The 26,955-nt window shown below is 52.5% G+C and overlaps 1 protein-coding gene across 5 annotated transcripts; it reads left to right on the top strand.

Annotated features, from left to right (window-relative positions):
- Positions 1–4,029: 4,029 nt before the first annotated feature.
- Positions 4,030–26,274, top strand: UBAP1L (ubiquitin associated protein 1 like). Of its 5 annotated transcripts, none has more exons than XM_070053378.1 (6): positions 4,038–4,198; positions 7,966–8,133; positions 15,265–15,792; positions 18,594–18,806; positions 24,561–24,662; positions 25,024–26,274. In XM_070053378.1, exons 2-6 carry the CDS (start codon positions 8,014–8,016, stop codon positions 25,156–25,158), a joined length of 1,098 nt encoding a protein of 365 aa, XP_069909479.1. In that variant the 5' UTR covers positions 4,038–4,198; positions 7,966–8,013; the 3' UTR covers positions 25,159–26,274. The 5 variants fall into 5 exon arrangements, with proteins under 5 accessions (XP_069909481.1, XP_069909479.1, XP_017203442.1 ...); XM_017347953.3 differs by having other exon boundaries at positions 7,869–8,133; XM_070053379.1 differs by lacking the exon at positions 4,038–4,198 and adding an exon at positions 6,445–6,578.
- The last annotated feature ends 681 nt before the right edge of the window (positions 26,275–26,955 follow it).

Here is a 26,955-nt window from a genome sequence, read left to right as displayed (position 1 = left end):
ATTTGTTTATTGATTTATTTTAAAATTTTACATATTTAGAGAGTGCCCATCAACTGGTTTACTCCCCAAATGCCCAATGACTGGAGCTGGAAGCTCAATTGATACCTCCTACATGGAGTGGCAGGGACCCAAATACTCAATTGAGCCATCTGCCGCTTCCTAGGGTGTACGTTAGCAGGAAGATGGATTCAGGAGAGGAACTGGGCCTCAAACCCAGGCACTCTGCTATCGGATGTGGGCATCCCAACCTGCAGTGTAACAGCTAGGCTAAATATTGCCTGCCCCTTTGAAAAAAGTTTTTTTTCATTTATATTTTTCAGGAAGCTATGAGAGAAAGATTGGTTATATGTTAAATACTGTTGAATATTCATTCCAAGTAACTTGAGTTTATTGAGTCAAAGAATTTACCGCTACAAACCAACCAATTTAATCACTCTAAAGCCATTCATGTTCCTATGTCTGTGTGACTTTTGTAACAAGAAGCTTAGCAGGGATTGTACCATCTGTTGTAGTAAGTCACTTCTACACGTGTCCACAGGAAAGCTGGGGATTACAAGGTAAATACAAAGTCTATCTTGTTCCACTTAAATAAGTCTAGTATGTGATATATAAAAGGAAAGTGAATATGAAATGCACTTACAGAGATTTATTTTCAGGAATCCAGATTGAGACATTTCCAAATTAAAATTTTTAGTACTTAGAAAAAGTAAAAAAAAAAAAAAAAAGTGAATTATTCCCATACAGTGAGTTGATTACCTCTGTGTATCCACACAGCAATTCCTGATCTGCCACACCCGCCCACCCAGGAAAAATGTGTTTCTGTGCAGATTCTGTTTGCTGATTGGGCTAAACTTGGCTTCTCCTTGTCTCTGAAGCAAAGATCAAGGTCTTCAAGGCTGGTGGTGCTGGAGTCATTCCCGTGCAGAACAGCAGACGCTTTTCTCACCTCACGACACGTTTGCTAGATGCAGGACACCACTTTCCAACTGTGTTCTTGGTGAGGTGATTTTTTTTTTTTTTTTTTTTTTTTTTAGCATTTTCTAGGTGCCGCGTTAGGGATATAAAAAGGAACAAACAGGATTCCTGCTTATACTAATAGAATCATTAGTTATAATTGTGATAAGGACTACAAAGAAAAGTACTTACTAACTGATTTATAGTTTTTATTGTCCAAATATTTATTGAGTGCCCATTGAGGCTAAGCAAAATGCCAAATACCCCCTAAGCATAGTTCTGCTTTTCAAATGCTTCTATAATACATTTAGGGGAAATAAGAGATAGTGTCTATTATCACATGATGAAGATGAAAATTCTGATTATATATGTTTATGCTAGGTCACAAAATATATTATCGGTCACCATTTTAAAAAATCTTGAAAGCCACTGTATTAGGGGAACCTAACCAAGTTTGGGGGATTGGAGAAATTTATTTATGTTTTGGAAGAGATACATAGAGAGAGGTCTTCCATTTGCTGGTTCACTCCCCAGATGGCCACAATGGCCAAGGCTGGGCTAGGCCCGAGCCAGGCGCTTCCTCTGGGTTTCCCACAAGCACTTGGGCTATCCTCTGCTGCTGTCCCAGGCCATTAGCAGGAAGCTGGATCGGAAGTGGTACAGCTGGGACTCGAAATGGCACCCACAGGGGATGCTGGTGTTGCAGGTGGCAGCTTGACCACGCATGCTGTAACACTGGCTCCAGGAAGAGAAACTTTTTTGAAGAAATAGTGTTTTTGCTGAGCTCTAAAAAATGATCAGTTTTTAATGAGTTGTGGAGAGGAGACAAAGAAGAACATAGCGGGTGTCTGGAATGCATATGCAAAGTTGAAAGCTGTGGTGGCTGGAGCAAGTTGGAAGGATCAGAGGCTAGACGGTACAGTTACAAGGTTTTAGAAAGACTTTAGTTCTTATTCTGAAAGCAGCTGGGAACAGTAAGGGCTTTAAGCAGGAGAGTGGCTTCGTTTTGTGTTTTGAAATGGCCACTCTTACTTCTGTGCATGGAACGGAATTGTGATAATAAAGTGTGAGAGGACATGGAGAGCCCAGTGGTCCAAGTGTGAGGTAACAGGAGCTTGAACCCCATGGTAGCAGGGGAGGTAGCATGGAATGGCTGGATTCCAGAGATTTGAGATGAAGCTTGGCAGGGCATTTGAGGTAAGTGGGGGAAAGGGAGAGGAAAGCGTCAGGGTCGAGCCCTGGTGCACCTGGGTGGCTGTTGCCATTCCTGTGATGGGCAACCCTGGAGGAGCGCAGTCTGGGGGAGGGAAAGTCAGTTCACTTTGTGTGTGCTGAGTTAGAAGTGCTCTTGAGAGATTTGTAGGCAGTCGTGTTTATGAGTTTGATCTCAGCCGAGACCTGGAAAATTGATTTGTGAATCACTGGTGGGTAATTAAAGCTGGGGGTAAGGATGAAGTCATTTGGAAAGTACAGTGGACAGCTTTAAAACAATGCTGTCATTGTGTGGGCCCCACCCCCGCCTAGACCAATTTCCATAACCTCTACCTGCAGGCTCCCTACAGCCAGCCTCAGTTGCCTCCAAGTGGCTACATGGACTGGGCTATAGTTTGCCAGAGTGTGCTCAGCCTGGCTCTCCTAAAGTCTCCACTTCTCCACCCCTCCCTACCCCCAGGCCTCTTTGAGGATTTCATCACCACCTACTGAATGGAGTCAGGCCGCAGCCTGAAGTTTGAATTCGTCCCAGCACCGCCTCCGTCTATCCTTTCCATATTACTGCAGGTGCTTCCGTGAGTCAGGCAGCTTGTCCACCCCACCCCTGGCCCTCCTGCCTCTGTTCTTCTTTTTTCTGTTTTTCATTTTGAAGATTTATTTATTTAGTTTAAAGGCAGAGTTACTCAGAGAGAGGGAGAGATAGGAGAGAGAGAGAGAGAGCAATCTTCCATCTGCTGGTTTACTCCCCAATGGCTGCAATGATGGGCTGGGCTAGGTCGAAGCCAGGATTAAGGAGCTTCTTCTGGGTCTCCCACAAGGGTGCAGGGGCCCAAGCATTTGGCCATCCTTCGCTGCTTTCCCAGGTGCATTAGCAGGGAGCTGGTTCAGAAGTGGAGCAGCTGGGACTCTTACTGGCGCCCATAGGGGGACTCTGCACCCATCTGGGGATGGAGTGTCACAGACAGCAGATTAACCTGTTACATCACCACGCCGGCCCTTGCAGCTGCCCCTTCTCTGGAGTCTAACTTCCCATTTGACTCTTTTCCCACTCACAGACTCTTCTCCCACCCTCCAGGGGCCTGGTCAGGTCTCATCTGTTTCCTGAAGCTTTTCCCCAAACCCCACAAGGACCAGAACATTCCCCTCCTTCTGAAAAATATTATTACTTACTGATCGGCACCTTTCATTTTGTACATAGCAAGGTGACCCTCAGTTTAGAAAATGTTCTAACCAGGTCATATCTTACACTACAGCCCTTACCAACTGAGTCACACAGAAGTCATATTTATATATAATGTGAATATATATAATAAGCAGTTGTGAGCTTGAATTTAGTATGAATCATATTTAATATGGTTTAAAATGCATTTTAAAATACTATTAAATTGGTTCCCAGAATCCTCAAACTCCTAAATTGCCCTGGAAGCAAGTGTGGGGCTGAATAAAGAACGCCTGTTAGGATGCAGATGCTGGGTTGGAGATGGGGGGACGGGGGCCCAGTACCTGCTATGTGCACAGGCAGTTCATACTTTCTTCACAACGGAACTGTGCCCTTTCTCAGTACTCCAGAATTCAAACTTCAGCTGATAGTGTAAGTGATAAATCTGAAAATGCCAAAACTTACTGAACCTTCCTATAACAAACACCCTTATGCTTCAAACGTGCTTTGTAAGAACTGACCAATGGGGCAATTGACTGGAGACCCTGGAAGCTGCCTGATGCCGCGTCCTGGAAGCTACGTGAGAGCCACCTCCTTGACATGCAGAGACTGGCAGCAGGCACTGGGCAGATGCTGACAGGAGTGGACAGGTGGGGGAGGAGATGAGGGAATTAAGGGATTTGCCTACTTGCCCTCATTTGACTGTTCTGTACTCAGATTACTCACCCTCCCTCTCTACGTGCCATGCCGCTGTTACAAATGGGGTGTGGGGTGTGACCGCACAATGACCCTAAGAAGCAGGGCTTTTGCATCATCCTGGCAGAGGCTACAGCTTGTGTCAAGCCAGTGGTACTCCCTGATGCACGCCTCCTGGTAAGCTCTGATTGTTTGCAAAATGCCAGAGTGATCGGGAGTCCAGATTTATATTCCAGGCAGTCATAAGCTTAAATTCTGTATGATTCAATATTTAACAAGGTTTAAAATACATCAAAATTCAAATCCGTGGCTATTTTAAATATTACCAAACTAAGAACAGAGGCTACACTTGCTCTTAGGCAAAAGGCCGAGAAGTGATATGTGGATGAGTTTATAATTCTTGTATTTCAGCTGTAGTAGCTACTGTTGGTCAATACTAACAGACTTTCTTACCAACAGGACATGGAGGTGCAGAGATTCTGTTCTCCACACTTGATATCGGCAGGTTATTTTATTTTAATCATTCAGGGTTTTGTATGTGTGTGGTGGCATCTCATTGTTTTTATTTAGCATTCCTCTGATGACTAACAGAGCTGGACGACTCACCTGTTTCTTGGCTATGTAGATATCCCCTTTTGTGTAGCTCCTACTAAAATTTCTTGCTTATTTCGTATTGCTTGTGGAAGGTCTATCAGATATGAGTCCTTTCTCAGATAAATGTGTTGCAAATATCTTCTCCCACTCTGTGGCTTTTTTATTTTTTTGCTATCTTAATAGTGTCTTCTGATGGATGCAGATTCTTAACTTTAATGTAATCCAATTCATCAGTATTTTCCTTTATCATTAGTCTGGTTTTTTTATCATTAGTCTGGTTTGCCCATTCCAAGGCCATGAATATAGTCTCTTATCTTCAAGCTTTATTATTTTACCTTTCACATTTAGATCTACAGTCTACTTGGAATTGATTTTTGTGTATAAGTGATGTGAAGTCAGGATTTATTTTTCCAGGTGGATATTCAGTTGATTCAGATGCTCTGTAGGGTCAATTTTATCATAAATCAAGAATCCACATAGGTATGGATCTGTTTCTGGACTTTCTTTTCTGTTCTATTGGTCTCATGTCACTGCTGCACTGTTTTAATTCCTGTAACTGTGAAGTAAGTTCTGATATCTGATAGTATAGGACTACTTTTTTGCCTCTTCAAGATTGTCTTGGCTATTCTTGGATCTTTGCATTTCATTTCATTTGAGATTAGCTTGCTAATTTATACCAGAAAATGTGACAGAATTTTTATACTTTGTGAGTCAATTTGGAGAGCTCTTCTGTCTTTATAGCACTGAGTTTTATAATCCATGAATATGGTATGCTTCCCCATTTAATCTAATGTTTTATGGTTTTCTGTGTAGAGATCTTATGCATCTTGTGTTAGATTTAGTCCTAGGTGGTTGATGCTAACACAAATGTTTTCTTTCTAAATTTCAATATCTAATGAAATTTTTTTTACAGAATTGGGTACTTTTATTATATATAACATAATAATGAACACAAATTGCTTCCATTCTCATGACATTTTTATAGGATGATTTAATAAAAGAAAAATACTAAGATGTTCTTTCTGTGGAAAAAGAATGAGATAACAGTGGCAGCTTGGAAGGACAAAATTTATTACAGTGGTCTAGTTGTAACTGCTATCTTCTCTCCTCAGTAGCATATTCTAGAAAAGGTATCATGATACTGTGTACTCTAAGGTCTTTAAATCGAAGATTTTAGAGCTCTCGATAATGCTCCGTCTGCAGTAAGCAGCACTATTAATCCCATTTAGATGTTTTCCTCCTCATATAACTGTGTCCTTCACTATCAATAGCTTCATAGAGATTGTTTTTGTTCTCTTGTGTTGCATGTAGATAACCAATGGAAGCCACGCAAAGCGAGAGGGTTACCAATCTGAAAGCCATTACAGGTTTGTTAGGTTTAATGAAGAGCTCTGGATTCACTGCTCGAAATAAGGTGGCTGTGCGCACCCCTCTGAGCCCTGGTTTTTTTTTTTTTTTTTTTTTTTTTGACAGGCAGAGTGGACAGTGAGACAGAGAGACAGAGAGAAAGGTCTTCCTTTGCCGTTGGTTCACCCTCCAATGGCCGCCGCGGCCGGCGCACTGCGGCCGGCGCACCGCGCTGATCCGATGGCAGGAGCCAGGAGCCAGGTGCTTTTCCTGGTCTCCCATGGGGTGCAGGGCCCAAGCACCTGGGCCATCCTCCACTGCACTCCCTGGCCACAGCAGAGGGCTGGCCTGGAAGAGGGGCAACCGGGACAGAATCCGGCGCCCCGACCGGGACTAGAACCCGGTGTGCCGGCGCCGCTAGGCGGAGGATTAGCCTAGTGAGCCGCGGCGCCGGCCAGCCCTGGGTTTTGAAAGCCTTTCTCTCTGGGTGGTTCCTCTTTAAACGCTGGAGGCTCAGGTGCTGAAGACATCTTGACTGATGATTTATTACCTTCCCCGGGGTTCCCTCCTTTCCACTCCCGCTATGGCTCCGCCTCTCTAATGAAAATTTTTAAAGGTATTATTTGTAGGGCTTATTGTTTGTATAGAGACAACTGATTTCTGTACATTGACCTTGTATTCAATGCGCTTGATAAATTTGCTTACTAATTCTAAGATTTTTATTCACAGATTCTTCTGGATTTTCCTCATATAATTATGTCACCTACAAATAATGGTGGTTTTCTCTTTCTTTTCAATCTTGGCCAGTATTGCAGCACAATAGGTTAAGCTGCAACCTGCAATCCTTATACTTTTATTATTATTTTCTCTCCATTTTTGCACAGGCTAGTACCTCCAGGTATTGACCAAAAGGAACGCTTGTCTCATTTCTAATCTTGGGGATATGTTTCAATATTTCACCATTAAGTGGGATATTTGGGCCGGCGCCGCGGCTCACTAGGCTAATCCTCCGCCTTGCGGCGCCGGCACACCGGGTTCTAGTCCCGGTCGGGGCGCCGGATTCTGTCCCGGTTGCCCCTCTTCCAGGCCAGCTCTCTGCTGTGGCCAGGGAGTGCAGTGGAGGATGGCCCAAGTGCTTGGGCCCTGCACCCCATGGGAGACCAGGAAAAGCACCTGGCTCCTGGCTCCTGCCATCGGATCAGCGCGGTGCGCCGGCCGCAGCGCGCTGGCCGCGGCGGCCATTGGAGAGTGAACCAACCGCAAAGGAAGACCTTTCTCTCTGTCTCTCTCTCTCACTGTCCACTCTGCCTGTCAAAAAAAAAAAAAAAGTGGGATATTTGCTATAGATGTTTTAGAGAGTCTTTGTTAGGTTGAGGAAATTCTCTTCTGTCACTATGTTGCTAAAGGTTTGTTTGTTGCTTCTTAACTCATGAATGGATATTGATTTTACCAAGAATTTTTTCTGCCTCTGTGGAAATATAGAATTTTTCATATTTATTCTCATTTACTGATTTTGAAAAGTTAAGCCAATCCATCATTCATGGAGTGAATTCAACTTGGCCGTGTTGCATAATTTTTGCATTTGTGTTCATGAGAAACTGGCTTCTAATTTTTTTCTCAAGTTTAATATCACGAGTTTCCTGAAATCAAAGCGAGTTAGGAGTATTCCATGTTTTCTTCTTCTCTGGAAGAGTTTGTGTGATTTGATGTTACTTCTCCCTTATGCATTTGGGTGACAACTCTTCAGATGAAATGTTTCAGAGCTGGTGTTGTGGACCATGCTTTGGAAAGCTGGACCAGAGCCTGACTTAGACGAGAAGTGGTCAGTTCCTGTCGGTGTGAATGCTCTTGTTTTTACTCATTTCCTCCCAGTGCAGAACTGGTCACTTCACCTCTTGCTTTCCAGTTGTGTGGGGCTCAGCCAAGCAACCAGAGGTGAGCAGTGAGACCATCTGAGGCCTGAGCCTGGTCCTCAGGACTCTGAACTCTCTCCCTGCCACCAGGAGACCTGCCCCAGCCCTGCTAAGCCATCTCCACACGTCTCTGACAGAATGAGTGCCCTCGATGGCGTCCCCTTCAAGGTCCCCAATGGCTTTGTGATAGGCACAGAACCTCTCCCTGGGCCAGAGCTCAGTGTTCCAGCCTGCAGGGAGCTTCTGCTGGGTTCTATGGTAAGTGTGTATCTCTGCCTGTCTCTTCTCACCCCTGGGTCTGAGACTGCCCAATGCGGCGTTGTTCCTTGATTTTAAGGGGCAGCTCTGGGGCAAGCATCTAGCTTATAGTTAAGGTGTCCACATTCCACATCCGAGTGGATGGGTGTGATTCCCAGCCCTGCTCCTGAATCTAGACTGCTGATTCAGAAACTGAGAGGCGGCAATGAGAGCTCAAGCACTGGATTCGTGCCACCCATGTGGGAGTTCCCAGCTCCTGGCTCTGGTGCCCGCTCAGTCCTGGCCTTTGTTAGCATTTGGGGAGTGAGACAGCAGACAGAAGCGTGCTCTCTCTCTCCTCTCAAATAAAAAATAAATAAATAAAAATTTAGAAATAAATAAAGGGCAGCTTGGCCTGCTCTTGTGTGGTCCAGTAGAGGAAAAGGTGTTTCAAGGAAGAGCAGTGGTGGCTGGGTGATGAACGTTATTTCATGAGTCTTGTTTTAGGACAACTGGAGGCTGCCTACGTGATGTGTCTGAGAGTCATTATAAGAATGCTCCAATTCCTCTCTTCCCTGTCAGCCTGCCACTCTGACATTCTGTCATTAGAGTCACTCGTTTGGGCTGACAGAATCCTCTGTGGAGATGCAGCGAGTTACCCAGGATACACCAGGAGACGCTACTGCTGCACACACCCAGAGCACTTCTGCTCTGGAGGTGGCCTTGAAGTAGCTCAGGTCACACGGCTCACACCTGGGATATGTGGTGGTATCACATGTGGCCTCAGGACAAAGTGATTTAACTTCCCGGAAAGTCAAGTTCACTTGACGATTTTAAAGGAGGAGCCTATTGCATTTATAATGTAACGCAGCTATGTCAGGGGTAGGATGCAAAATTCACGTGAATTTCAAAAAAGAAAAAATAATTAAAGATTAAGATTGCAAAGAACTGTGGAGCTGGCCTTGAGCCCCCTTGGTGCTGGGTCCCCAGGCCCCTGTGTGTTCACTCCCCGCCGTCCACAGGGCACTTCATAGACCTGGCTCTGCTCTCACTCATTTGCACACAGGGAACCTGGGACCCAGAGAAGGGAAAGGAGTTATCCAAATTGAGTGTCAATGACATGACTAGAACTCGGGTCCTCCCTCCAGGTCATGTCAGAGCTAAGAATAGGATGTGGAACGTGAGATAAAACATGTAACAGGTAAGCTCTGAAGGAAAAAGTAAGTGTATGTGTGGCAGGGGGCGGGTTGTTGCAGGGAAGTCAGGAGCACAGGGCACAGTCTGCAAAGCAGAGACCTGGGGAGGGTCAGACAGGGGCCTGCGTGACCCAGGGGTGCAGGAGACGACCCCGTGCTGCCTTGTCCATCTTCAGACGCTGGAGCTGCACTGAGCCTGCGCAGGCCCCAGGTTTTCAGACCTGAAATAAGCACTGGCAAGCCCATAGCACAGTGTCCGGGCCCAGGCTGCGTGGGGCAGGCGCTCCTGCTCTCCCTGGGAGCCTGTGTTATGGCTCTCAGGTTGGCACACGACCCGTGTGGTCCATAAAAGGAATTTGCTTTACTGAGCCTGCAGTGGAAGTGGGGATCATAGCTCCCCCCACCGCCGGTCCCCACCCCCACCAAGCTTGAGCCATGCAGACAGGAGGCTAATCCCAAGGTTCCCTCCCCTAGAAACAGAAACAGTTCCCTTCGGCCAAGGCCATGCCCAGGGGCTTACACCGGCTCTGCCCCCTACTCTCAGGGTGGGTAGCCACTCTCCCTGAGCCTCCATTTCTTTCATTGCTGGGCCAGACTAACAGAGAAGAGCACTGGACACGGACTATGATTTGCAGCCTCTCCTGGCTGTAAATTCAAGTGTTTGGAACTTGAGTTTCATTGCCTCGTGGCAATATGTTCCAGATGGCAATTAGATTACCAGGTGAATCTACAGTAACCTACAGAGAAAAACAACAGCTACCAGTTACTGAGCACCTATTAAGCACCAGGCCTGTGCCAGAAAATTATTTATTTGAAAGGCAGAGTTACAGAGAAAGAAAAGGGGGCGGGGGGGAGAGATCTTCCATCCACTGGTTCACTTCCCAGATGGCTGCAACGGCTGGGGATGGACCAAACTGAAGCTAGGAGCCAGGAGCTTCTCCCACATGAGTGCAGGGGCCCAAGGACTTGGTCATCTTCTGCTGTTTTCCCAGGCCATTAGCAGGGAGCTAAAACTTCTGCTTATATGGGATGCCAGCATCACAGACAGCAGCTTAACCCTTTGCGCCTCAGCACTGGCCCTGTGGTTTACTCCCCAAATGGCCACAACAGCCAGGGCTGGGCTGGGCTGAAGCCGGGAGCCAGGAATTCCATCTGGGTCTCCCACATGGGTGGCAGGGACCCAAGTATTTGAGCCATCACCTGCTGCGTATGTATTAGCAGGAAGCTAGAATTGCAAGGGAAGCCAGGAATTGAATCCAGGCACTGTGCTATGCGGTGCAGGCATTTCAGAGGTGGGCGTTCCTGCACCATGCCACAGGAAAACACATCCCCCACTCAGGTGAGCACAGAGTCACGTGGCTTATGAGTGACAGCTAAATTTCCAACAGGAGTCTATTGAGTCATGTCCATTCCCTCCACCCTGCTGGCTTCCCAGGGAGCCCTTTCTTCCACAGTGAAAGCCCCAACAAGTCTATTTTGTTCTTTTATAGTTTCCCTTTAATTTCTTGTTTTTAAGAAATGCATTCATATAGTTTAAAAATGAGTAGATATGTATTATATATAATATATAATTATATAGTACAATTTATCATATACAATTTATATAAAGTAGTATAGAACAGGGTAAAAACTGAATCAATTATTCTGCTGTCTGGGGCTGGTGCTGTGGTGTAGTGGGTAAAGCCGTGGCCTACAGTGCCGCCATCCCATATGGGTGCTGGGTCAAGTCCTGGCTCCTCCGTTTCCAATCCAGCTCTCTGCTATGGCCTGGGAAAGCAGTAGAAGAAGGCCCATGTCCTTGGGCCTCTGCACCCACGTGGGAGGCCTGGATGAAGCTTCTGGCTCCTGGCTTTGGATTGGCACAGCTCCAGCCATTGAAGCTGTTTGGAGAGTGAACCAGCAGATGGAGGACTCTCTCTCTCTCTCTCTCTCTCTCTCTCTCTCTCTCTCTCTCTGCCTTTCACATAAATAAATAAATCTTTAAAATTATTCTGCTGTTGTGGGGAGAAAGAGCCATAGACAGTATAACCACAAGGGGTGACTGTGGCTGTGTTCCAATAAAACTTTACTAAAAACAGACCCATGGGGCAGGCGCTGTGCCATAACAGGTAAAGCTGTTGCCTGTTGTGCTGGCATACCATATTGGCACTGGTTCGAGTCCTGGCTGCTCCACTTCTGATCCAGCTCTCTGCTATGTCCTGGGAGGGCAGAGCAGTAGATGATGTCCCAAGTCCTTGGGCCCCTGCATCTGCGTGGGAGACTGGAAAGAGGCTCCTGGCTCCTGGCTTGAAATCAGCACAGCTCTGGCCATTGCAGCCATCTGGGGAGTGAACCAGCAGATGGAAGCGTGCTCTCTCTCTCTCTCTCTCTCTCTCTCTCTTCCTCTGCCTCTCTGTAACTCTGCCTTTCAAATAAATAAATAAATTTTTTTTTTTTTTGACAGGCAGAGTTAGACAGTGAGGGAGAGAGACAGGGAGAAAGGTCTTCCTTTTGCCCTTGGTTCACCCTCCAATGGCCGCTGCGGCCAGCGCACCGCACTGATCCGAAGGCAGGAGCCAGGTGCTTCTCCTGGTCTCCCATGGGGTGCAGGACCCAAGCACCTGGGCCATCCTCCACTGTACTCCCTGGCCACAGCAGAGAGCTGGCCTGGAAGAGGGGCAACCGGGACAGAATCCGGCGCCCCGACCGGGACTAGCACCCGGTGTGCCGGCACCGCAGGTGGAGGATTAGCCTAGTGAGCTGCAGCGTCAGCCATAAATAAATCTTAAAAAAAAAAAGAAAACAGACCCAAACCCACAAGCAGTCTACCAGCCCCTGCACCTTCTCGTCTGCACTGTTCCCCATATCTGCTCCCTCACTGGTGATCTCCGTATGTATTTATTTATTTATTTTAAAAAGATGCATTTATTTGTTTGAAAGGCAGAGTAGATGGGGAGAGAGAGAGAGAAATCTCTCATCCACTAGTTCACTCCCCAAATGACTGCAGCAGCTATGGCTGGGCCAGGCTAAAGCCAGGAGCCCAGAACTCCACCTCCTACATAAGTGACAGGCACCCAAATACTTGAGCCATCATCTACTGACTTCCCGGGAACATTAGGAGGAAGCTGCATTGAAGCAGAGCAGCTGGGACTAGAACCAGCGCTCCGATACTGGATGCTGGCATAGCAAGTAGTGGCTTATCCTTCTACGCCACAACATCAGCTCCTGTCCTTCATTCTTAATATAGCCTTCCAGAGAGTCTTACATGTGTAAGGAAAATACAACAGTTTCCTCCTTTTTTACATAAAAGGTAGACCCATATATATATATATATATATATATATATATATATATATAATTCTTGGGTTTTTTTGTGTAATATATTTTAAGATCTTTCTGTATCAGTTCATGGAAAGCTTCTTCAACTGTGTTTTTCATTGCGTGATACTGCATTATACGGCTGTATCTATCACACTTTACTGTGCTAGTGCCCTCCGGTGGACATTTGGGTTCTTCAGCCATTACGAATAACGCTGCAGCGAAGTGCTCACTCCAGCACACAGCCTTTGGAGTCTGAGTTTCAAGCCAAATTGCCCTCCCTCGGGCTTCTACTGACCCGCGTTACAGGCAAGCCCTTTCCTCCCAGGTGGCCCATGGAGTGTTGTCCAGCTGGATCCGCTAAGGGACAGGCAGATGGTATCTCAGTGGAGTTGTGATTTGGCCTTCTCCTATAGGGAGTGAGGGTCAGCAACTTTTCCTAGGCGTAACAGTCATTTGCATTCTTTTCTGTGGACTGTTCCCACCTTTTGCCCATTTTCCTGTTGGGCTGTTGGCATTTATCTTACCTATTCCTAGGCATACACTCTCTGTTAGTGGAGTTAGCCCCCTGGCTGTGATAGGAGTGCGGCTCCCCAGCCCCCAACACCACCACCAAGTTTGTCATTGGCCTTATGATTTTGTTTATAGGGCATATTTGCCATGCAGATTTTGGGTGTTTTTGTGGCAGAATTATCTTTGATGGCTTCTGGACTTTTTTTTTTTTTTTTTTTAATGTATTTGAAAGAGAAAGATCATCCATTCACTGGTTCACTTTCCAAATGCTCCCAAGAGTTAGAGCTGGGCTAAGCTGAAGCCACAAACCCGGAACTCCATTCAGATCCCTCACATGGGTGGTGGGGACCCAATCACCTGCTCTCTCCCAGGTCCCGTTAACAGGCAGCTGGATCAAGAGCAGAGCCGGAACTCGAGCCCAGACAGTGCAGGATAGGACGCGGTGTTCCAGGTGGTGTCTCACCTGTGCGGCACACACCTCATCCAGCTTCTGGATTTCCATACAAGACGAGAAAGGCCTGTCCACCTGAGATTGTGAAGGACTTCTCTCCTGTTTTCTCTTAGTGCTTTTACAGTTTCATAACACATATTTGAATCTTGGATTTTTTCGGAATTCATCTTTTTAGAATTTTTAAGTTAATTTATTTGAGAGGCAGAGAGACATACAAATTTTATATGTAGCTGCTCCCATCTTTGGTTCAATCCCCAAATTCCCACAGTGGCCAGGCCTGGGCCATGCTGAAGTCAGAACAGAGAACTCTGTTCAGGTCTCCAGGTGGCAGGAACCCAGCTACTTGAGTTATCGATACTACTCCCAGGGTCTACATTAGCAGGAAGCTGGAGTCAGGAGCCAGAGGTGTGTTTTGAACCCAGGTATTCGGATATGGGATGCAGGCCTCTCAACCAAAATCTTAACCATTAAGACAAATGGTTCTTAGTTTTAAAAGTAGGTGATGGGAATATTTAATTTTAACTCATTTATAAATTATCAAGTGAAATTATTTATGTGGGTTTCAGTTTTTTTTTTTTTTTTTTGGATAGGCAGAGTTAAACAGTAAAAAAGAGAGACAGAGAGAAAGGTTTTCCTTCCGTTCCTCCTGGTCTCAGGGCCCAAGCACTTGGGCCATCCTCCACTGCCCCCCAGGCCACAGCAGAGAGCAGGACTGGAAGAGGAGCAACCAGGACAGAATCCGGCGCCCCGAACGGGACTAGAACCTGGGGTGCCGGAGCCTCACGCAGAGGATTAGCCTAGTGAGCCACGGAGCCAGCCCCAGATTGCTTTTTTAAATTTGAGAGACAGAGACACAGGGAGCTCCCATTGGCTGGTTCACACCCCAGATGCCCACCATGGCCAGGACTGGAGCCAGGAACATGATTCAGGTCTCCCGTGAGGAGAGAGGAGCCTAATTATTTGAGCCATCACCACTGCTCCCAAGGGCTGACTGGTAGGACGCCGCGGTCGGGGGCTGGGAATGGACGCAGGCACTCTGATGTGGGACCAAGCTCCAGCTCCCCTACATGGTTTCTCTGGGTGGCCTGCTCCCGGGGAGAAAGCCCCTGGATTAGGTGACGGAGAACACTGCTCAGCCACCCACCACCATCTGTCCTGGGCAAATACAATGATCCTCAGATCCTGAGCCTCATTTTCATAATCTGGAATAGCAGTGACACCAGAACCCACTGAGTTGAGCAAAGATTAGCCATTATTGCATTTCCGGGGCCCCAGAGTAACCTTGGGTGGCGGTAGAGGGGATGAGTCGGGAGAGGGGTTACCCCGCAGCGGGACTTGTCTGCCTGGACAGGCCTCCGGGGTGACTGCTCCATGCCAAAGGCTTCTGTGCTCAGGCCAAAGCCTCTTCTTGGGGAACAAGTTTTACCGGAAGAAGTTCTTAAACACCTGTCGTTCAGTGACATAGTGCATGGCTAAGGATCTTAGACACTGCAGTTCCTCGCTCGGTCTTTCATAGCGGAATTTGCCATCAAACCGTTAGTGACCTCTCTCCGGCGATGGTAGCTCCCTCCCAGGGTGAGGGTGGGCTGTGATGGATGCCAGGAGCTGCCCAAGCCTGAGCTGTCTGGCTGCACAGGTTCTCCCCAGGGGTGGGTGTGCACACCGGTTGGGCCTCACGTCGCCTTCTCTCCGCAGCACAACTTCAGCCTGGAAAGAAAGGCGCTCTTCTGGGTGGAAGCCGCCCTTCCGGGACCCTGCCCGTCCCAGTGCGGGGACCCGGGGACAGCGTCAGCGCCTCCAGCCTGGCTCTTGCTGCTGAGCCCGGAACACCAGCTGGCACCGGCGCCTACTGCCAGCAAAAGCCCAGAGGCCGGACTTCAGGAGCAGCCGGAGGAGGAGGAAGAGGAGAAAGTAGGGGAGGATGAGGAAGGCGTCTCCTCCGGCAGCGAGGAGGAGCCGGGCCCGCGCCGGGGCTCGCTGGGCGCATTGAGCGGCGTGCGCTCGGAACCCGCGGGCACTCGGCGGCGGCTCTCGGAGGGCCGGCTGGCCGCCCGGCCCCGCACGCTGCTGCCTCGCCCCCGCGGCCAGCGCGCGCTGAGCCTCTGCTGCTCCGGCCCGGCGCCCGCGCCCGCAGCCCCGCTCGCCGACGCCCCCGTGCTGCCCCAGCGACCCTCCACGGCGGGCGCCATGCCCCCGCTGCGCAGCCACAAGCCCACGGTCGCGGTAAGGATTCCGCCCCTGCTCGACCGAGGACCGGGCCCGCAGCCTCGGCCCCCTCCTGCCTTCCTTGACCTGCTCCCGCCAGGCCCTGCATTGTGCAGTCCCGCTGTAGCCTTTTTCCTAGACAGAGAACGTTCCCGGCCCGAGGCCCCCATGTGCGTGTCCGCTGTGCCTGCTTTGCCTCTGCCAGGGCGCGAGTCCAGTGATTTTAATTCCCCAGCCCGTGCCTGTCTCTTCCGTGGGATGAGTTCTTTTCTGGACAGGGATTAGATTCTGTTTATTTTTGTTTCCATAGCACGCGGCAGCACACTTGACCCATAGGGGGTGCTCACTGAATGTCTGTTGGTTGAATCAGTGAACAGCAACAAATCTAGGGCTGCCCACCGTGAGATTTGTCTTGGGCTGGGGGTTCCACCCCTGCCGTTACTTCCTGCCAGACACCGGCGTGAGCCACACAAGGTCCCAAGCACAGGACAAAGGAAGGTTGGCCAAAGGGCAGTGGGACAAAGCCCCAGTCCCGTTCAGAGAGATCAGGTGTTGGAAGACAGAGACCCAGGCTGCTGCAGGCTGGGAGGGCTTCAGGATGGAGGAGGTGACCCAGGGAGAACCTGGAGCAGGAGTGAATCAGAGCGAAGCCAGAGACAGCTAAGCCTCACACCTCTCACTTTACCCCTTCCTAGGTCTGCACCCAAATTTTTACCCATTATATTGTGTTCTTTGCCTTTTGAAAGGTCCCCCTCTGAATTATGGAAGTCTCAGACTCCACAGACCCGGGTTCAGAGCAGATAGGAAGGAGCAGGACTGCAGCAGAGCATGGCTTCCCACCCCCTGCAGCCCCATCCCTCAGGCCCAGAGAGGCTGCAGAACCGAGGCAGGCTGAAATTAAATCCGGAAATCGGACTTGCCACCTGGCCTTTCCCACCCACTGCTGAGTGACCTTAGGCAAGTCACCGAACCACTCTGAGCCACCCCTTCCCCACCTGTGCAGTGGCCCAGTGACCCTGCACGCAGAGCTGACAGAGAGGGGGAGCTGAGAATCCGTGAGCTGGGTGGGCCGTGCCCACCTCAGGCACCTGATGCTGAGGCCGGGATGGCTCTTCCTTGCCCCTGACAACACCACAGTGGGCCGGGTGGGGCAGAGATGCCATTGACAGGGAACTGGGGCCGAGAGTAGCTAGGAACCTTTACTAAGGACACCAGAGCAGACCTGGCTCCTAAAATTCGGACATTCTCCACCATGAAGGTAAGGGCAGGGCAGGCCCTGGGGTATGGTCACGGCGGGAAACCCCCTGAGAAGATGGCGGTGGGCAGGGAATTCCCAGGCCCCCCCATCCAGCCTCGGCCCCAGGAGCCAGGCTGGCAGCTGAGCTGCCCTTGAAAGAGGGCAGAGATGGCCAATGCCGCGGCTCACTAGGCTAATCCTCCGCCTTGCGGCGCCGGCACACCGGGTTCTAGTCCTGGTCGGGATGCCGGATTCTGTCCCGGTTGCCCCTCTTCCAGGCCAGCTCTCTGCTGTGGCCAGGGAGTGCAGTGGAGGATGGCCCAAGTGCTTGGGCCCTGCACCCCATGGGAGATCAGGAGAAGCACCTGGCTCCTGCCTTCGGATCAGCGCGGTGCGCCGGCCACAGCACACCAGCCGTGGCGGCCATTGGAGGGTGATCCAACGGCAAAGGAAGACCTTTCTCTCTGTTTCTCTCTCTCTTTCACTGTCCACTCTGCCTGTCAAAAAAAAAATAATAATAATAATAAGCCGGCGCCGTGGCTCAATAGGCTAATCCTCCACCTTGCGGTGCCGGCACACCGGGTTCTAGTCCCGGTCGGGGCGCCGGATTCTGTCCCGGTTGCCCCTCTTCCAGGCCAGCTCTCTGCTATGGCCAGGGAGTGCAGTGGAGGATGGCCCAGGTGCTTGGGCCCTGCACCCCATGGGAGACCAGGAAAAGCACCTGGATCTTGGCTCCTGCCATCGGATCAGCGCGGTGCGCCGGCTGCAGCGGCGGCCATTGGAGGGTGAACCAACGGCAAAGGAAGACCTTTCTCTCTGTCTCTCTCTCTCACTGTCCACTCTGCCTGTCAAAAAAAAAAAATAATAATAATAAAGAAAGAGGGCAGGGCAGAAGCTAGCCTAAGGGTACTTCCTCGGGAGAAACGGGAGGGGTGATGCCAGCCAAGCCAATTGCAGTGCCGTCCTGCCCGCCTCCTTGGTCCAGAGTCTGCTTGGGTTTCTCCAGCACCACAGCAGAGGGGCTCGTGTGTCCAGTGGCCACCTGCTCCCCTGCCAAGCGCCTGCCCAGCCGACTTCAAGGAGGAGGATCTGGCCAGGAAGCTCCATGCCTGAGCTCCCCTCGCTAAGGGGTGGGATAAAGAACACTTGGAGTGGGGGTTCAGGTCCCAAACACGTGTTGCATGTGAGGTTCTTTAACTTCTCTGAGCCTCGATTTCAGTATCTGCAAAATGAGATACTTGGCTGGACCTATCATAGTTCTTTTGCATGACCTTCTAGGCGATAAATGAACTATTAGCTTTTGGTAAATTCCCCCTGGGCCAGGTCCTTTGCTAATCCCTGTTCTCACACCATCTCACTTACGCCTCATGACAGCCCTGTGTGCCAGCTTCTGTGACTGCTTCCCTATCACCCACGAGGGGACCCAGTGGGCCGTGGGGAGCTGGGGTCTGCAGGCACCTCCACACCGCTGGCCCTGACACTCGGTAGAGAAGGTGGCACACAAAAGCACTTTGCGCAGTGTCTGTGCCAGCCAGATGTCACCCCTGCAGTAACTGCTGTGCTCAGCCTGTCTGTATTTCAGTCTCTCAGCCCGTACACCTGCCTGCCACCTCCCGGGGAGGCACCGCAGCCTCTCCACCACCACAGATCCCAGCCTGATGCTGCTGCGGCTGATCTGCTGTCCGCCCTGAGCCAGGAGGAGCAAGACCTCATCGGGCCGGTGGTGGCTCTGGGCTACCCCCTGGGAAGGGCCATTGTGGCCCTGCAGAAGACGGGGAGGCAGAGCCTGAGCCAGGTGAGTCGGTCCCGAGCCGAGGGGCTGTACCGCTGAGCCAGGCGAGTGGCCATGCGCTTTTCATCTTTAACCTGGGATACTTTTGCTTCCTTCTCTTCAGAGGCAGACCCTCAGGATGGCACTCATCTCTGGTGGGCTTGTGAGCCCGTTTCCAGACTCTACTGCCACCTCTTGCATCAGAGTTCATCTGGGACCCCCATACCCACTTGAGGAGCCCCAACCTTCTGCTTCTGCCCTGGTCCCTGGCCCAAATACAGGCAGTCAGGAGCTGTCCAGTGTGACTTTCTATGATGAGAGAGGTGTTTTCTATTTGTGTTATGCAACACAATAGCCACCAGCCACGTATGGTTACTGGAAACAAGGCTACTGTCATTGAGAAACTGCATTTTAGGAATTTTATTTAATTTAAATTCAAATAGCAACATGTAGATTGTGGCTGCCATATTGCATGGCACAGCTCTAACCTCATCTCTTCATGAATAGTTTAGCCATACCCATCTCTCTCTCTCCCTCCCTCTCTCTCTCTCTCCCCATTTCCCTACAGTCAAGAGTATTTATTGAGCACTTCCTGGGCATTCAGATGCAGCCAGGAGCTATGAGGAAAACCAAGGTTCATCAAACCCAGTGATGCAGCTTGGGCTCTCCTGGAAGGAGACGCAGGTGGAGTCTGGCATGCAGGAGGAGACCCTCGGGTTCAGCTCCTGTAGGGGGTGGGGCGGTGGGGACAGAGCGGGAAGCAGGCAGGGGGAGAGGCTGAGCCTTAAGGCAGGCGCAACAGCACCACCAGCCAACCCCAGGCAATTTACACCCCATCCATCAGCCACTGCGTGTGGGAAGGGCGGCCAGAGACGTGTGCAGCCAAGGCATTCCTTCCCCGAAGGGGCAGGCATCTCCCGGGGCCTCCCAGCTCTCCCAGCGTGTGGAGCAACAAGTCCTTCAACGCCGGGCTGTCTGGAAGGTGCATCATGGGGTCGATCGCACCCGGATTCTGTTCTCTCTCTTAGGGAACCTCTTCCTGATGGCACTCCAAGTGGAGCGCTCTGGGCTGCTCTGATATTTGGAAGCAGGCCTTGACCCCAGAACGAGCCAGGAACGTGTGTGCACCTGCAGGGGAGTGAGGGGCCCCGAAGGGCCTAACGAGAGGTGCGAGTGGGGGCACAGGGGCCTAGGAGGGGTGTTCCTTCTGCCAGCTACTGCTAGGGAGCAAAAGGGTCCTGGCGTCTAGTGGCACACTCCAACAACCATTTATTTGCTGTCATTCTCTGGGGCGACAGTTGGGGGGTGGACTCAGCTGGGTGGTTCATGTGCTAACCTCACCTGGAGCCTCTCATGTGGCTGCAGCTTGCTGACTCAGCTGGGGCCGAATGGTCTAAGGGGCCTAATGGTTGGTGCTGTTTGTCAGCCAGGCCATATGTCGCCAGCAAGCTAGCCCACTGGGCCCTCAGATTGCAAGAGTGAAAACCGACACGTCTTTTGAGACCCGTGCTGACATTGGGCATTGATCACTTCCACCTCATTCTATTGGTCAAAGCATGTCATAGACCGGCCCAGATTCAAAGAGTGGAAAAATAGGCTCCACCTGCCGATGGGAGGGACTGTGAGGGATTTGTGGGCATCCTCAATCTGCCACGGGAGGGTCCAGTGACCAAGAGGGGCTTTGTGAAGTGCCAGGCGCTGAGCTGGACTTCAAGGATGGATAAGAGCTGACTTTGAAGGAGAGAGAAGGGATGATATTCCCAGCCAGAGGGACAGAGGGAACCAAGGCGTGGAGGCTGGGAGGAAGCATCTGGGGTGGGGTGGGGTCTCTGATCGGAGCAGCGTTGCTGAACGGGAGAGGGTGCCAGAGGCGGGCTGGTGGAATGAGACAGAGGGGAGCTGGGGGCTGATGGACGGGGCCTTCATGCTGGGCTGAGATTCTGACAAGTGACCCTGAATGCCATTGCCTAAGCCCCCTCCCCAGTGTATCCCTGGGACTCTCCGTGGTGGGAAAGCTGACCCTTGCTCCCTTTCTCCTGTCCTCGCTTCACCCCCATCACCATCGGAGAGCTTGCGGCTGGGTGTTGGGTCCCTGGGTTGCAGAGCTGCCTGCCCCTGGGGGAGGGAGTGGCGGGAGGAGAATGACCCTCAGACTGGAGCTGGAAACAGGATGTGCTGCCCCCCAGGCTGGGGAGGTGGGGAGATGCACCTGATCCACTCCCCGGCCCCTTGTGCTTCCACTCTCCCCGGAGCTCACCCATCCCTGCCCTGTCCTGGAGGAAGCCTTCCGATTCGGTGCGTCTCCTGTGTCTGAAACGGAGGGGTGAGCTGAGCACTCTCCCGGTGGCAGCCCCTGGTCTGAGCGTGTCCAGTGAGGCCTTCTGAATCCTGCCAGGTCGCTGTGCTTTGACTGTGCTGAGCCAGGGACGCTCACCTCGCCCGTCAGGGGCAGCACCGGCGCCGAGAGCGGGCAGCCGGGACTCTGAATCTTTGTTGCTCTTCTCAGGTTCTGTGTGAGGACGTCTGTCCGAGGGCAGCACCCCAGGCTCGCTGGAGGTTTAGGAGTGCATCTAAAGTTCCCCCAACCTGCAGCTGCCACCGAAAAACTAGGACCTTGGCCAAGGATCTGGCCAGGAGAGCCGTGAGGGGCCAGACCCCCCAGGGCCCTGACACGCCACTCCCGGCCCGTGGGTGTCTGAGGATGACTCAGCGCCAGCCCCAGGCCCTGGCCTCCTAGTGGGTGGGCTGCAAGGAGCCCATTGTGTTGGGAACATTGCATTCCCAGACAGGCAGGGACCAGCTGCCTGGCCCCCAGCTGGTGGCCTTCTTCCCCGGGGGAGGTCAGCGGCCAGGCGCCAGGGGTGGCCTTCGCACCACTTCACTTTCCTCCCCCACTAAGCTGGCATTTCTCGAAGTTTTCTGAAGTTCCGCCCTAAGCCAGGCAGCTCCTTTGAGTTCAGGTGCCTTCCCTGCCTTAAAAGACACACACTGCGGTCAGTGCTTTCCGTCCGAGATGAGTGACAGGTGGCCCAGAAGGGAGGGTGTCTGGTGAGGGAGACAGGACTCTTAAAAAACTCAGGGAGAGGGCCGGCGCCGCGGCTCACTAGGCTAATCCTCCGCCTAGCGGCGCCGGCACACCGGGTTCTAGTCCCGGTCGGGGCGCCGGATTCTGTCCCGGTTGCCCCTCTTCCAGGCCAGCCCTCTGCTGTGGCCAGGGAGTGCAGTGGAGGATGGCCCAGGTGCTTGGGCCCTGCACCCCATGGGAGACCAGGAAAAGCACCTGGCTCCTGGCTCCTGCCATCGGATCAGCGCGGTGTGCCGGCCGCAGCGCGCTGGCCGCGGCGGCCATTGGAGGGTGAACCAATGGCAAAAGGAAGACCTTTCTCTCTGTCTCTCTCTCTCACTGTCCACTCTGCCTGTCAAAAAAAAAAAAAAAAACAAAAAAAACCCACAAAACTCAGGGAGAGGCCGGCGCCGCGGCTCACTAGGCTAATCCTCCGCCTTGCGGCGCCGGCACACCGGGTTCTAGTCCCGGTCGGGGCGCTGGATTCTGTCCCGGTTGCCCCTCTTCCAGGCCAGCTCTCTGCTGTGGCCAGGGAGTGCAGTGGAGGATGGCCCAAGTCCTTGGGCCCTGCACACCATGGGAGACCAGGATAAGCACCTGGCTCCTGGCTTCGGATCAGCGCGGTGCGCCGGCCCGGCCGCAGCGTGCCAACCACGGCGGCCATTGGAGGGTGAACCAACGGCAAAGGAAGACGTTTCTCTCTGTCTCTTTCTCTCACTGTCCACTCTGCCTGTAAAAAAAAAAAAAAAAAAAAAAAAAAAAAAAAAAAAAAAAAAAGTCAGGGAGAGGAGAAGGAAGGCAAAATGTAAGCTTTGTCTGTCTTCATTCTTTCTGCGAGGCTCAGTATCCATATTGTGTGGCACGTGTGAGGGTCCCCCGACCAGGCCGTGACTCCCAAGGGGACTCGAGGCCCATCGGGCTTCGCCTGTGAGCCTCAGTTTTCCTATTCCCAGGTTAGAGGAGCAATGTGTGTTTGGAGCCGATCACTTCTGGAGGCCTCATCCCGGGATCTGAAGGCGACAGCTGGGTTGTTCCTGCAGTCCCGTAGGCCCAGAAGATGACCAGGGAGCAACATCTTTACACATGCAAATTCCCAGGCCCTATTTAGAACACACACACACACACACACACACACACACCAATGTGCCCAGGAGCCTAGAATTGCAAGGTCTGTGGAAGGTTCCAGAACACAGCCTGGTGTGGTGTGGACTAAAGTCAGCCATCCCTTGATCCATTGATTCTCAGTCTTGCCTGCACATCGGGCACCCGGGGAGCGTAAAAAGAAGTCGCATCGCCCAGGCCAATGACATCACTGGGGGCAGGCAGCAGTAGCTTTTAAAGCTGTTGGAGGTAGCAGCACTGAGCACCATTGAGATTGCGAACCATTGCTGGGGACGGGCCACAAGGGGAGGGAGCACCTGCTCACCGCCCCTGCCCTCCTCCTGTCTGCTGTGCCGCCAGCTCAAAGCCCTCTGCCAGCAGCTGACTCCCCTGGGGGACAAGGCGCTGACAAGAGGTCCTAGCCCTGCGAGCCACCTGCCCCGGCTGCACCTCTGTTTTCTCAGCTGTGAAAGGAGGGCTTGGCTGAGTGGCTTTCCAGATGCAGTCAGAGCAAGGCCAAGGGGTCCCAGGCAGAAGCTCTGAGCACATCCCTGGGCCCGTTACTGCTGACGCCTCCTGTGCTGGGACCAGCTGGGCGGGGTTAACCCCGTTTGAACACCATCCGCCCAGAGGAGCCGTGCTTTCTGCCCAGCTCCTGAGGGCTGCGGAAACCCAGGCTGCTTCCTTCTCCACGGAGACTCCTAATTCTCAGGGTCTGGAGCCTTCGTTTGGCGGCTGCAGCCTATAAATCCTGCTGTGGTTTCCCTGGCACAGCTGTTGCCCCGTATCTGGTTTATCTCCCCCACTGAGTCGGGAGTTTCTCGAAGGTAGTTCTTAATTCATTTATAAACACAGGCGTACATTCATTGAGCTCCCTCGGCCTGCCATTGTGCTGGGGATGCGGGACTGACACAGCCCCTGCCTCTTGGAGTGGAAAGTTGGCAGGTGACAGATGAGAAGGATTAAGTGAGGCCATTACCCAGCCATGTGCGTGCTGTAATAGGGCAAGCACAGGGCACCCAGGAAGCCGGAGGGGCAGGATGGCTCTCCTGGGACGGGGAGAGGCTGGCCCTGGCTGGGTTCAGGAGCCGGATATGCAGAGTCCTGGGGGGCGTGGGAGGAGGCAGCACTACTCTCCTACTGGTAAAGTGGACACCAGCAGGAAGCGATTTGAACAGGCCCCCAGCCCTGCAAGTCTCCTATGCAGTCCCCGCATAGGTTGGCCGGGGACCATTGCACAGTAGGGGCTCCAAGAGGCCAGGCAGAGATGTGCCTGGGGGAGGGGCTACACATTCCCCGAGGTGGGTGCTCGCAGGGAGGGTGTGTGTGTGTGTGGCCCTGCCCCCCACCTAGGTTCTGTGCACACCCTGGCAGATCTGCCCAGCCCTTCTCCTGGGCTCCAGTCTCCAACTGGGACGACTGGCCAGGACTCACTGGCTGCCTGTCCCTGGGTCCTCAGAGGAGGTCTCTGGGCCCACAGTGCATGTGGACGCCTGCCCGGTGTGCTTGGCCCTGACCTCAGGCCTCAGTGAGACCCTTGGGAGCCTCCTGCCCTGTCGGCTGCCTCGGCCGCTCCTCTCACTGTCCTCTCTCTCTGCCCACTTCTGGCCCAGTTTCTCGGCTACCTCAGCGCCTGTGACCGGCTGCTGCGCCAGGGCTACGAGGAGGGCCTGGTGGACGAAGCCATGGAGATGTTCCAGTTCTCAGAAAGCCAGGTTAGCAGAGCCTTGGGCATGCATGAGCCCACTGTGGGGGCTGTGGGCCTGGGGGGCGGGGAGGAGAATGGGAAGAGGTGGGGCGGGAGAAATGCCCATCCTGGGCAGAGGAAGAAAGGGGGGAGCCCGCATCACCCTAGAGACACAGGGAAACCACAAGTGCCGCCCGGGATCAAGTTCATCTGACCTGGGGCAGGGCACACAGCTTTCTGATTGGGGGGTACTCCCTGGGCTGAGACCAAGTTTATCTGGCCTGGGTCGGGGCGGGGCACACAGCTTTCTGGCGCTGGTGTCGGGGGCTCCCGGGCTGAGACCAGGACTCGTGGAGCCCCCAGTGCCCGTGCTGCTTCCTCTCCCTCAGGCCGGGGAGTTCCTGCGCCTCTGGGAGCAGTTCAGCGACATGGGCTTCCAGCAGGAGCGCATCAAGGAGGTGTTGCTGGTCCATGGCAACCGCCGGGAGCAAGCGCTGGAGGAGCTGGTGGCCTGCGCCCAGTGACCACGCCAGGGCCGCAGAGCCCTCCTCGGTGCCCGGGCACCCCGGCCAGGGCCACTCCTGCAGCCCGTCCTGACTGCGTTATTAAAACCCAACTGTGGGCCCAGCGCTGTGGCGCAGAGGGTTAAAGCCCTGGCCTGAAGCGCCGGCATCCCATATGGGCGCCGGTTCGAGTCCCGGCTGCTCCTCTTCCGATCCAGCTCCCTGCTATGACCTGGGAAAGCAGTAGAAGATGGCCCAAGTCCTTGGGCCCCTGCACCTGCGTGGGAGACCCAGAGGAGGCTCCTGGCTCCTGCCTCCAGATCGGCACAGCTCCGGCCATTGCAGCCATCTGGGGAGTGAACCAGCGGATGGAAGACCTCTCTCTCTCTCTCTCTCTCTCTCTCTCTCTCTACCTCTTCCTCTGTAACTGTCTTTCAAACAAATGAAATACATCTTTAAAAAAAAAAAAAACTGTAGCACAAAGCGACTTGTGTTCACTGCTGAAGCAGGAAGGATGCCCAGGGTGGGAGTAAATACCCTAAGGCGGCTGGAGTTGGAAGCTACTGCCTCTGGGAAGAGAGAGGGGGGATCCTGGGCCAGGAGCTGCCTTCCCTGCAGGCTTTGTAAACATCACCGGCAGCTGACCCTTTAAGCTGTGTGCACTGGTAGCTTTGCTCTTAAGGAAGTGAGGACGAATGACTGGCAGCTCTCTTTGAGCCCCGTGAGCTCCTCCTGGGCTCCGTGCCAGTTGGAAGACCTGATTCCTGATTGGGGTTCTGTTGGTGTCCAGCTCAAGGCCTCTTCGGGCCTCCGTTTCCCAGGAAAGGTAGAGCGATTTGACGAGGTCACAAGTTACATCAGGGACCCTGGGGGTTAGGCTGCCACTGGGATGCCCATGTCCCATTTCAGCATGCCTGGGTTCCAACGCTGCCCTGCTGCCAGTCCAGTTTCCTGGAAGGCAGCAGAGGATAGCGCACGTACTTGGGTCCCCGCCACCTATATGGGAGACCCAGATGGAGTTCCTGGCTCTGACCCAGCCTGGCTGTTGCAGGCCTTTGGGAAGTGAATCAGTGGGTGGAAGTTTCTCTCTCTCTCCCCTCTACCTTTTGAATAAAAATAAAGAAAACTTTTTAAAAAGATGCTGACACCCCATGTCACTGGCCCTGAATTCAAGTCCTGGCTTTCCTCATGATTCTAACTTCCTGCTAACGTGCACTCTGGGGGACAGTGGCAATGGCTCAAGTATTTGGGACCTTGCCGCCTACGTGGGAAACCTGGATGGAGTTTCTGGCTCCTGGCTTCAGCCTGGCCCAGCCCCTACTGTCATGGGTACTTGGGAAGTGAAGGGGCAGATAGAAAGTCTGTCTGTCTCTCCACCTCTCAAATACGTAAATAAAATGAAAATTCTACGTATTGTCCAGACCTGGCTGCCCTCCACAGAAGGCCCAGTGTGTTCTAGGGCAGAAAGCGCAGCTCGGCAGCTCCCTCGGGGGTTCTGTATGATGTAATGAGCTCCTCGCCAGTGTGTCACCCTGGGACCAGCCAGTCCGGGCCACTTTCTGCCCTGACAACCTATGAGCCTTCACTTCGAGGGTGGGGAGGTTGGGACCAGCTCTCCCCAGTCACCCGAGACCCGTCCTTTAGAAGCCCCCAGGGTTTGAGGGGAGCAGTTGCTGGAGCGGCTCGTGGCTCAGGCAAACAGAGGTCAGAGGCCAAGACGCTGGTGCCCCTGCCCTTCCCGGCTGGCCCTGTGCAGAGGCCTGTGGCAGGGAGCACAGACAGGGCTGGACGCGGTGCTGAGGACTGTCAGCAACCGGA

Source organism: Oryctolagus cuniculus, chromosome 12 (genome assembly GCF_964237555.1).
Source record: "Oryctolagus cuniculus chromosome 12, mOryCun1.1, whole genome shotgun sequence".
Lineage (NCBI taxonomy): Eukaryota > Metazoa > Chordata > Mammalia > Lagomorpha > Leporidae > Oryctolagus > Oryctolagus cuniculus.
Note: the sequence above shows the minus strand (reverse complement) of the source record. Positions and strands in the feature narration are given on the sequence as shown.

What these genes read in the sequence shown, in the direction of transcription:
- UBAP1L (XM_070053378.1), top strand. Translation starts at nt 8,014, where the DNA reads ATGAGTGCCCTCGATGGCGTCCCCTTCAAGGTCCCCAATGGCTTTGTG. An exon ending in AGCTTCTGCTGGGTTCTATG is followed by an intron (nt 8,134 to 15,264) that starts GTAAGTGTGTAT and finishes TTCTCTCCGCAG; the next exon opens with CACAACTTCAGCCTGGAAAG. An exon ending in GGAGGCAGAGCCTGAGCCAG is followed by an intron (nt 18,807 to 24,560) that starts GTGAGTCGGTCC and finishes CTTCTGGCCCAG; the next exon opens with TTTCTCGGCTACCTCAGCGC.